General features: G+C 42.6%; 1 protein-coding gene across 2 annotated transcripts; it reads right to left on the minus strand.

Annotated features, from left to right (window-relative positions):
- Positions 1 to 4837: 4837 nt before the first annotated feature.
- On the minus strand, positions 4838 to 9377 carry taf10 (TAF10 RNA polymerase II, TATA box binding protein (TBP)-associated factor). 2 transcript variants are annotated; one of them, XM_042098029.1, is made up of 6 exons: positions 9023 to 9377; positions 8451 to 8608; positions 7097 to 7161; positions 5489 to 5603; positions 5056 to 5165; positions 4838 to 5017 (listed from the first exon to the last, which is right to left on the minus strand). In XM_042098029.1, exons 1-5 carry the CDS (start codon positions 9165 to 9167, stop codon positions 5076 to 5078), a joined length of 573 nt encoding a protein of 190 aa, XP_041953963.1. In that variant the 5' UTR covers positions 9168 to 9377; the 3' UTR covers positions 4838 to 5017; positions 5056 to 5075. The 2 variants fall into 2 exon arrangements, with proteins under 2 accessions (XP_041953963.1, XP_041953962.1); XM_042098028.1 differs by having other exon boundaries at positions 4838 to 5165.
- Between the last annotated feature and the right edge of the window lie 644 nt (positions 9378 to 10021).

Here is a 10021-nt window from a genome sequence, read left to right on the forward strand (position 1 = left end):
GCTGTGTAAATAAATGATCCAGTATTTTATTTTGAAATTATTACGTGCATGTTTTTGTATAGTCTCCAACGTAGTAGGCCTAGATGGTAGTGTCATTGTGAGATCACTGTGCTACCAATCTCTTAGAAAAAACGAGGAGCCGCACAAACAAGGTGTAGTGAACAGTGAATCTGTCAGGGGCAAAAGGAAAAAGTACGCCGAAATAGCTATTGTTTACAACAGTCTTTTTGAAGGGGGTGCGTTGGCCAAATAATATTAAAAAGATTCAACACAAATGGCTATGGTTTGTGAACAAAAACGTTGTCTAGAGTATGCATCAATAACGCTACCTACCCTGTTTTTCGTGCTAAACGTCACTGAAGCCTAGTTGATTGAAGGATGACATCTTACTTGCAACAGTGTCGATGTCTGAGACCTGGGCGATGTTTGAGCATCTTGCAATGTTAATAACAAATGCACCTTCCTGTGTAGACTACAGTAAGGAGCCTAACTTATGAAAGTTAGGTGTGTTTTCCAAACAATGTTTTGGATATCATAGAAATGATGGTCATATGAAGGACAGATATACACACGAGGCATTTAATCAATGATATACCAGCTTGGCTTTTTATGTAAGATTGCCTTTTATGTAGGTACATTGTAAAAGGCAATCTTACATAAAAAGCCAAGCTGGTATATCATTGATTAAATGCCTCGTGTGTATGTGTTCTTTATATGACCATAATTTGTATGATATCCAAAACATTTCCCCATAGAAACACACATAAGTAGCAACTTGTTGCAACACTATGGAAGACAAAGCTCTTATTCTTTTCCCAGAAGTTTTAGTTGTTGTTCCATGAGTTAAGGTTCAGAAACTTTTGCTAATATGTTCCACTCACCGTGCTATTACTAACACTACTTCGGTTAGCAAGACTGCGGGGATATGCTGTTTTGTGTGTTGGTAGAGGACTCTGTAATCACATTGTTGCACATGCCACGCACTCAGGTAAACGTAACCTAACCAGTTGGTCATTAAAAAAACAAAAACATCGGGACGCTGCAGAGTGAAATCCATATTATATATGCCCTATAAAAGGTTAGTGTCAAAGTAACAAGTAAACAAGAAACATATTTTATTGAAAAACTTGTGGACATCATAGAAATACACAACATGGAACAATACATGAACACCCAAAATGAACACAACGAACAAACTATAAACCAATTATATATATATATATATATATATATATATATATATATATATATATATATATATATATATATGTATGTACACCCGGTGCCACCTGTGGAGAGCAGGCTCACAGCAAGCCATGAGGTCCTTGCTGCCAGAAGAGATGAGACCCAGCAGGCCTACACTAACCTGACCCTAGCCAGATGAATTTCGCTCCGCCTAGCTCCACTCATCCATCTGGAACCGATCCATTGAAGTGTTGCTTCAGAAGGCTGGGCCTAATCAAAAAATGCTTGCATATGATTGAATAAGTCACTTGTCCGTCATCTATTGACGTGCTACTTCAACCACTCACATCGAAGCCAACCTGTGACGCTAATAACAGTTTCACAGTCGCTTCTACGCTATGTCACATCTATGAAACTCCCGCCCTGCGTCCTGATTGGCTGAACCATAGTCGGTTGCAGAAATCACTCTCAATGGAAGAGGTCCCAGATGGATGTGAGTGAAGCTAGGCGGAGCTAAGCGGAACGAAATTCATCTGGCTAGGGTCAGGTTAGGCCTACACTGCTGTAGCAGTAGGTTTCTAGTAGCAATCTTGAGACATTAAGGTTTAGACAGTCAACCCATGTAAGAAATATTTACAAACAAAATAGGGCATGGGGGGGGGGGGCAGCAGTGGCCTACTTAGACTTGTAACCGGAGGGTAGTTGAACCCCGGCCAGTAGGCACGGCTAAAGTCGCCTTGAGCAAGGCACTAACCCCTCACTGCTCCCCGAGCGCCGCTGTTGTTGCAGGCAGCTCACTGCGCTGGGATTATTGTGTGTTCACTGTGTGCGGAGTGTGTTTCATTAATTCACGGATTGGGATAAATGCAGAGACCAAATTTCCCTCACGGGATCAAAAGAGTATATACTTACTCATTTCTTCATATTGCAATTCACATTAACTTTCTACAGTTCCACTTTCAAGGTGGTGAGTTTCATGGATGTTCAGCAGTGTGGGGACTGAGGCCTTGAGTTCAACATTTCCTATGAATGATTATTTTTAAACATGGAAACAAAATTGAAAACAGAATTATTTTCATATCGGTTCGTTCTGTGCAAAAACATTATTTTTTCGGTCCCGTTCCAGTGTTCCATGGCCTCTCTACTCATGGTAACCAGTTAGAATGTTAGGCCTATAGAAGAATGGTTAATAACGTTCTTTTAAAAAGGACATTGTCTTTACAAATTGATTTATGGTCGGAAAAAAAAATTGATAGCCTAACTACAGGCACAGAAGCCCCTGTAATAGCCTAGCCTACGTATGTGTGGTGCTACCAACTGCATGACACTATATTTTCCTATGGTTGCCTATGTTATTTTAAGCATATAGTAGCCTATACTCTTTTGATCACGTCTGCATTTATCCCAATCCGTGAATTAGTTAAACACACTCAGCACACAGTGAACAGAGTGAGGTGAAGCACACACTAATAACTGCTACAGCGGCGCTCAGCGAGTAGTGAGGGGTTAGGTGCATTCAGAGCCCGTCTACGGAGAGCCTGGCCACTCCATATCAAGTCTCATTGTACCGAATTTTGGTTGCAGTTCCACCAGATTTCCACTGGGGGCGATCGCCATGAGTGCAGAATGAATGGGAGTCAATGGAGCTAGACGGCTAAATTTGTCTCTTTCACCTGATTGTCGTTGACAAAATCTCAGATTTGATTGTAGTTTGTATAACTTCAACATGGGTTATAGGTCAAAAGTTGAATTAACGAGTACTTATGTCCTTTTGATTTCTTACAGTTTGGGTCATTGTTGCCCATAACACGCTAGCATTGTGCTAATAAGTGACATCATTGACACGTGTGAAAGGCTTTTTAGAACAATTAAGTGACTTTAAAAAATATAATACTCCACCAAGTGTATTTTCTTTGCCTCCCCTTTCGAATACAATATTCAAATTACTTGAAAAAAAATATATCCCGAGAAAAGTGGATTTTGAGGGGTACAGCTCCATAGACCTCCATGCATTCTGCACTCGTGGATGAGCGCCCTCATGTGGAACCACAGAAGGAAAAGTCAAAGTCAAAGTCAGCTTTATTGTCAATTTCTTCACATGTTCCAGACATACAAAGAGATCGAAATTACGTTTCTCACTATCCCACGGTGAAGACAAGACATTTTACCAATTTAAGTCCACAGACAAACATAACATTCAAGTAAACAAAAAAGTAAGTAAATAAGTAAATAAGAGGGCACATATAATAATGAAAAAATAAGAGCAGCAAAATTTGGTTGAAATTGTGCATGGACAGTCAATAAAATACTAGTGCAAAGTCAGGCCAATAAAAGGCTTGGGTAGTTCTGTTTGACCTAAGTAATAAAGAAAGTGGCATAGTGGTGCAAGTTATGTAAGAGCAGCAGAAGTGTTGTGTTTTCAGGACAACAACACCAAGTTGTAAAGTGTACAAGTGTGCAAGTGTGCAAGTGGAGTAGTGCAGGCGGCCATTGTGGGTCCAATGTCCAGGATGTTATGTAGCTGAGGGTGGAGGGGGGAGAGGAGGGAGAGAGTTCAGCATCCTTACAGCTTGGTGTATGAAGCTGTTGGTGAGTCTGGTAGTGCGGGAGCGCAGGCTTCTGTACCTCTTCCCAGAGGGCAGTAGATCAAACAGATTGTGAGCGGGGTGACTTGAATCACTCACAATTTTGGTCGCCTTGCGGGTGAGGTGGGTGGTGTAAATGTCCTTCAGGGAGGGGAGTGAAGCACCAATGATCCTTCCAGCTGTGTTCACTATACGCTGCAGGGCTTTTCTGTTGTATTCAGTGCAGCTTCCGCCCCACACAGCGATACAGCTGGAGAGGATGCTCTCAATGGTGCCTCGGTAGAATGTGGTCATGATGGCTGGTGGAGCACTTGCTCGCCTGAGTTTCCGCAGGAAGTACAGGCGGCGCTGAGCTCTCTTCGCCAGTGATGCAGTGTTGGTGGTCCAGGAGAGGTCTTCACTGATGTGCACCTGCACCCCCAGGAATTTGGTGCTGCTCGCTCTCTCCACCACAGCACCGTCGATGGTCAGTGGCAGGTGTTGGGTGTGACCTCTCCGGAAGTCAACAACAATCTCTTTGGTCTTGCTGACGTTCAGCAGGAGGTTGTTGTCCCTGCACCACGTGACCAGTTCAGAAACCGGAAGATTTCCGAGAGTGGCAGTTCTCCCCTTATTAGACATTCTCTGGTAGGGCACTTCCGCCGTTCCTACTGGTCGGGTTCGAACCGGCAACCCTCCGGTTACAAGTCTGAAGCCCTAACCAGTAGGCCACGGCTGCCCACATTTCAGTAATTTAGGCTATATAGCCTACTTGGAACAGGCAGTTACTGTAGATAGTGTTGGATAGGAAAATCATTTTAATGAACTCATAAAAGGCTTAGCCTGTTATACAGGAAAGACACTGAGTCATGAAATCAGAGTAATATTCAAAGAAAGGTAACTCAGAACGATAAATACCATTTTTAACTGGCTATCTAAAATTGAAAATAGCATTTTCAATCCGCAACAAGTGAAATTGGTTTTGTTACCATTTTCGGTTACGTTCATCCAGAAATGTTTTTTTCTGGTTTTCGTTGTTTGAACCGTTTCTAATCCTGCTTTAAACACACTCGGTACACATTAACAGCTTTGGTTTGGAAGATTTTATTGAGCTCAATAAAATATCACAAATGCATAAATGAACATAAGGACGACATGCTACAATGAATTATAAAAATGCTAACTGAACAGAAGCAAGACAGTTCTACACCCTGTGTGTGTGTGTGTGAGTGTGTGTGTGTGTGTGTGTGTGTGTGAGTGTGAGTGTGAGTGTGTGTGTGTGTGTGTGTGTGTGTGTGTGTGTGTGTGTTGAAGGTCTTGAGGTGACTATGAGAAGTAGTGGGGCTTCTTCACATTGATGCCGTACTCAGAGAGAGCAGGGGCCAAGTCCTCCATGGTCAGGGTGTACTTCTTATCCTAGAATCAGGGAGAATGACCACCACAAAGACATGAGGCAGAGAGTCATTACAGCGTTACTTACTCAGAGAATTGTGTGGCAGGAGCAGGCTTCACTCAGTCTCTTATTGTCTTTTTGAGAGTGCTGGGCCATACGTATAACTGATAAGAAAGAAGGGAAAAGGCCGGACTTCGCATACAGAAGTGTTTATATTGCACCTTTTTCCTTCTTTCTTAGCGTAGCTAAACTCACCATGACTGTGCCTCTAATTGCATACTACTGTACACCATTCATCATCCTTTATCTAAAGCACCACAACATTTGACTCTGCCATCACACCGACCTTAGTCTTATTCCTGGAGCTTCCGGAAGCGGTTCCTTTCATTTTGCAGTGCTGGAGGGCATCGTTAGCAATGTCGGAAATAAACTTCTGGGCAGCTAATGAGATGAGCCGGATTCTAGAGAAAACAAAATCAAACAAATATTGAAATGTTCATGTATATATTAGGGGTGTAACGGTTCATGCACTCGTATTGAACCGAAACGGTACGGGCGTCACGGTTCGGTGCATGAATTTACACGGAGAATACACGGTATAAAAATACATAAAACTCGTGTGCGGATTAATTAATGTCATGCGCAATTACTGTTAAGTAGCGAGAGTTACGGTAGTTCTTTAGCGACACCTAACTCTAATCTGTAGCCTCGCCTTAGCTCTGAAGCTCTGATTGGCGCCTATGTTCTTTTTTCGTCAGGTCGTCGGTCAAGTCAGTCAGTCAGAGATAGCAGCACTAAGCGAGTGGTGGCGACCCACAAGAGTTAGAGGATCCGCTGGTCTCTTTAAGATCGCAAGTTTAGAACTTCAGTTACAGTAACGTTAGTACAGGCGAAAGAGTGGTGGATAAGATGAAACTGTGTCGGCTTTGTTCAGCAGTTGTTGGGTATGTGAGTGGAAAAAATGCTACACATATTTTAAGCCATCACCCAGATGATGTAGGCTACCAATCACTGAAACGAGGGGTAAAAAACTTCCCCTGCGCTTCAGCAGCCTTTGGATACATATACAAATAGGGCCAAAACCTATGGCTTAAATTAAACGATTTCGTAATGACAGAAAGCTATGTAAATCGCGTGGTAATTACCTGTTGGGGTAACTTGTAACTTCTCACATGAGGAGCTGGTAGGTGCATAGACAGTAAAGTGACAACGCTAACCAGGCTAATAAACAAACCATGCTACGGTGAGTTAACGTCAAAGGGCAAAGTCACGTGACTTCTAGTTGTAGTCTGTTTATGAAATGAAAGGAGCAATTTCGTTTTTTAAAAAAAGGCAAAATAGTGTGATATTTTCACAGTTAGTAGGCTAGATTATTACTTTACACACAATGAAAAATATTGAGGCAAATTGTAGACCCTTCCATATACAACTTAACACAGATGTTGAAGGTCTTGCTTAAGTGGATTTTTAAAAATAATTTTTCTATGTAATTTCAGAAATAAGAGATGCTGTAGGCCTATTTTCAGTTTTATAGCTGATTGTTTTATTTTGTTTACAAGTTACAGATGGAGTCTGGGTACTTATTGTACTGTTTAGCCTACATCTTACACACTTCAGGCTGTTGCAGATAGCTCAGGGAAGAGACTGTATGACATTAGGTGGTACAGCCTGAGAAATGTACAAAAAAAAATGCTTTCTGCATTTTTGTTTTGCTTTTCCCTCCATTGTACAGAACTCGTACCGAACCGGGATGTCCGAACCGAGGTATGAACCGAACCGTGACTTCTGTGTACCTTTACACCCCTAGTATATATACACACATGACCAATACATACAAAATGCTTATGTACATATATATACATGACCAATATATACGAAATGTTTATGTACATATATGCATGACCAATATATACGAGGCAGCATATTATAGCGACATATACACAGCGACACTTACATTCTAGGATCAGATGCCTCAAAACCAGCTCGGTTAAGGTAGTAACCCGTCACTGCATCTGGGATCTGTGGATCAGAGAGAGAGACAGGCAGTGAATCAGTGAGAGAGAGACCGGCTGTGGATCAGAGTGAGAGAGAGAGGGACAAGCTGTGGATCAAACTGAGAAAGAGAGAGAGACACAGACAGAGAGACAGGTTATTGGTCAGAGAGAGAGAGATGCTGCCGGTCAAAGAGAGAGACAGGCTGTGGATCAGAGAGAGAGAGAGAGACAGGTTGCCGGTCAGAGAGAGAGACAGGCTGTGGATCACTATAAGCGCTTTCAGACATACGTGTAAGACCGGAGATTCTGCTGATGTTAAACGATGGGGCCGTATATCTGAACGACATAACCGGTCATATGGAAGTCCGAATTTAGCCGGTTGTTCTACTACTCCCCCCCCTAGTATTTCCTCCGGACATTATGTAAATGTGCTGTGTCTGAACGAAGCGTAGAACATGCGGTTAAAATTCACACCTAGTGACAGGGCGTGTCGGTGACGTTTCTTTCATGCGTCCATGTGGTTAAATCTGACTTAAATGCCAGTGTTATTATGGAGTGGCATATTGCTGTCCAGAAAATCTCCGACCTGGAAAGATGCACACATCACGGAGCTACTGTCCATGAGGGCAGACAGCATTGTGATAGAACATATGAAGGGAACGGCAAGAGACACGTTGATGTAGCCTACAACTGCATCGCAAGGCCAAACGAATTCAAAAGACCAAATCATCATAAGCAGAAGGCGCTGAAAAGGCAGTAGCCTACAGCGACGTCGTTGATGACAATAACACGAGTATTTAATAAATTGTTAGCCAACACGGTCGGTTTTCTGATGTTATATCTGAAAGCCCTTTATGATAACTCAGTGGGTAACTCAGTGCTGTTGCTGTGATGCACTGAGTTACCCACACCTGATTTTTGGCCAGAACACAATCAACACAAACACATGAAGAGGCCTGCGTTGACTAGAGCAGCCATTCTCAAACTTCTTTCACCTGAGGCCCGGTTTTGACAGACTTTGGAATCATAGGGCCCATCAACAGGACCCTCCCTCCCCATCTATGTTTGATGACACCAAATTAGCCAAATTATTTCATATTTCCTTTTTTCTTTTTCTGTCGGTCCGCAGTTCAGCAAATTATCAGACGGAGCACCGGGCATAATTTCACTCTGAGGCTCCGCAGACCAGTAGTCTCCTCGTCGCAGACCAGTGCCGGTCTGCGACCCATAGTTTGAGAAATGCTGGATTAGAGTACAGGCTTGCTGCCGCTGCACTGAGCACTGAGCCCAGGAGTCCTCGAGCTCAGAGCTTACCGTGGGAGTGTAGTCCTCCAGCTGCATCAGGAAGTCAGCCAGTGGCGTGGTTGAAATGGCCGGCTTCACGTCTCCATTGGCGATTCCGGACGGCATATACACGCCATTAGACACTGATGCATCAGAGGATGGGGTCGCCATGGCAGCGGAGGTTGGAACTGAAGACACGCAGGCGCAGGTAAATTGACATAACGTTGGGCAACCTTTCTGATGTAGCAATGACATATCATTTAACTTCATGGTCATGCATTCTTGCTGACAATCTCACGGATGACCCTGCATTTTGCCAATCCTGAACCTTTTACAGAACACCTTTCACCAGCTACACAATTTCTGAATATAGCCTTAATACATATTATTACAGGAATTGTTAAATTGCAAAGATAACTACATTAGTATCGTGACTATGCATCAAATGCATTACTTATGTTGAAATGTACAAATAAACCATCCTTCTGGAACCCAGAGTTTGGGGAATAACAGTGATCGCCAAACTCGGTGGAAGTAAATTAGTTCACTGTGTTTGCTACCTGATGGGACAACACTTTACAAACTGTGGGTCGACAACTTACCGTTACTAGCTCCGATGGAAGGTATACTGCTCACGTTTGATGCTGCATTGTTTGTGAGTGTGATACAGTTGCTGCTGTTGCTCGATGTAGACGAATTCGATGCTGTTCCTCCAGTGGTCACTGGCTGCGAAGTGTCAACGTTCATGTTAACAAACTCACAAAATCAACTACAACGAGCTGATAGCGAACGCAGATTAAGAAAATAACACGGCGATTGCACTTGTAAAGACTTTTCAGTGATGACACATGGACAATGTATTCTCTATGACACAAAAATACCGAGAGAAACGGTGGAGTTTATGGACTTCGCGGTGCAAACTGTTTTGCTCACTAATGGAAATCTCTTCAACTTCCGTGTGCAACACATTTATTATCCGACTGAAAGCCTTGCCCGTGTATAGTTCCTAGGAGTGACTTTCCTTTCCAGGTCGGACAGACAGACTCTTGAAAGTCTGTCTTGAAAGATAGAGGAGGTGGAGGTTGCTTCATTTCAATATGAGAATATTGTCGCACCTCCAGCCTTGCATGTTCTTGAGGAATGAGAGAGTGTTGTTGTCCAAGGCAGGGTGAGGAAGGACACCCTGTGAGCACACTCACAGCAAAGTGCTGGGTCATTCTACCCAAAAGGTGGAATCTGGGTGATGAAAATCTGCTCAAATGTATTTCTTTCAACATACCCAGAACTTGTTTAATAGCGTTAATTAACCTGTAAAATTGATGAATCCACAAAAAGTACACCTTAATTTATTTATATAGTTATTTGTAATATTTTCTAATTTCGCTAGCCATCAGAAAAGGAACACTAATGACAGTAAGACCAATGACAATTTAAGTAAGACCAATGACAATTTCCCCCCAAAATGGTTGCCGTGCGAATGACCGTGTTATCAGAAGTATAAAAATCACTTAATTATTAAATATACTTGATATAGCCTATATACAGATATACAAGGTACAAGGAAGTTTATTGTCACATGCATATAGTTACTGGAAGTAAGA

This window comes from Alosa sapidissima, chromosome 7 (genome assembly GCF_018492685.1).
Source record: "Alosa sapidissima isolate fAloSap1 chromosome 7, fAloSap1.pri, whole genome shotgun sequence".
Taxonomy (NCBI): domain Eukaryota; kingdom Metazoa; phylum Chordata; class Actinopteri; order Clupeiformes; family Clupeidae; genus Alosa; species Alosa sapidissima.

Coding starts and splice junctions, on each gene's coding strand:
- taf10 (XM_042098029.1), bottom strand. CDS start 9,167: ATGAACGTTGACACTTCGCAGCCAGTGACCACTGGAGGAACAGCATCG. Junction 7,162..8,450: donor TGGAGGACTACACTCCCACG/GTAAGCTCTGAG, acceptor TCTGATCCACAG/ATCCCAGATGCAGTGACGGG. Junction 5,166..5,488: donor GCTCCAGGAATAAGACTAAG/GTCGGTGTGATG, acceptor CCCTGATTCTAG/GATAAGAAGTACACCCTGAC.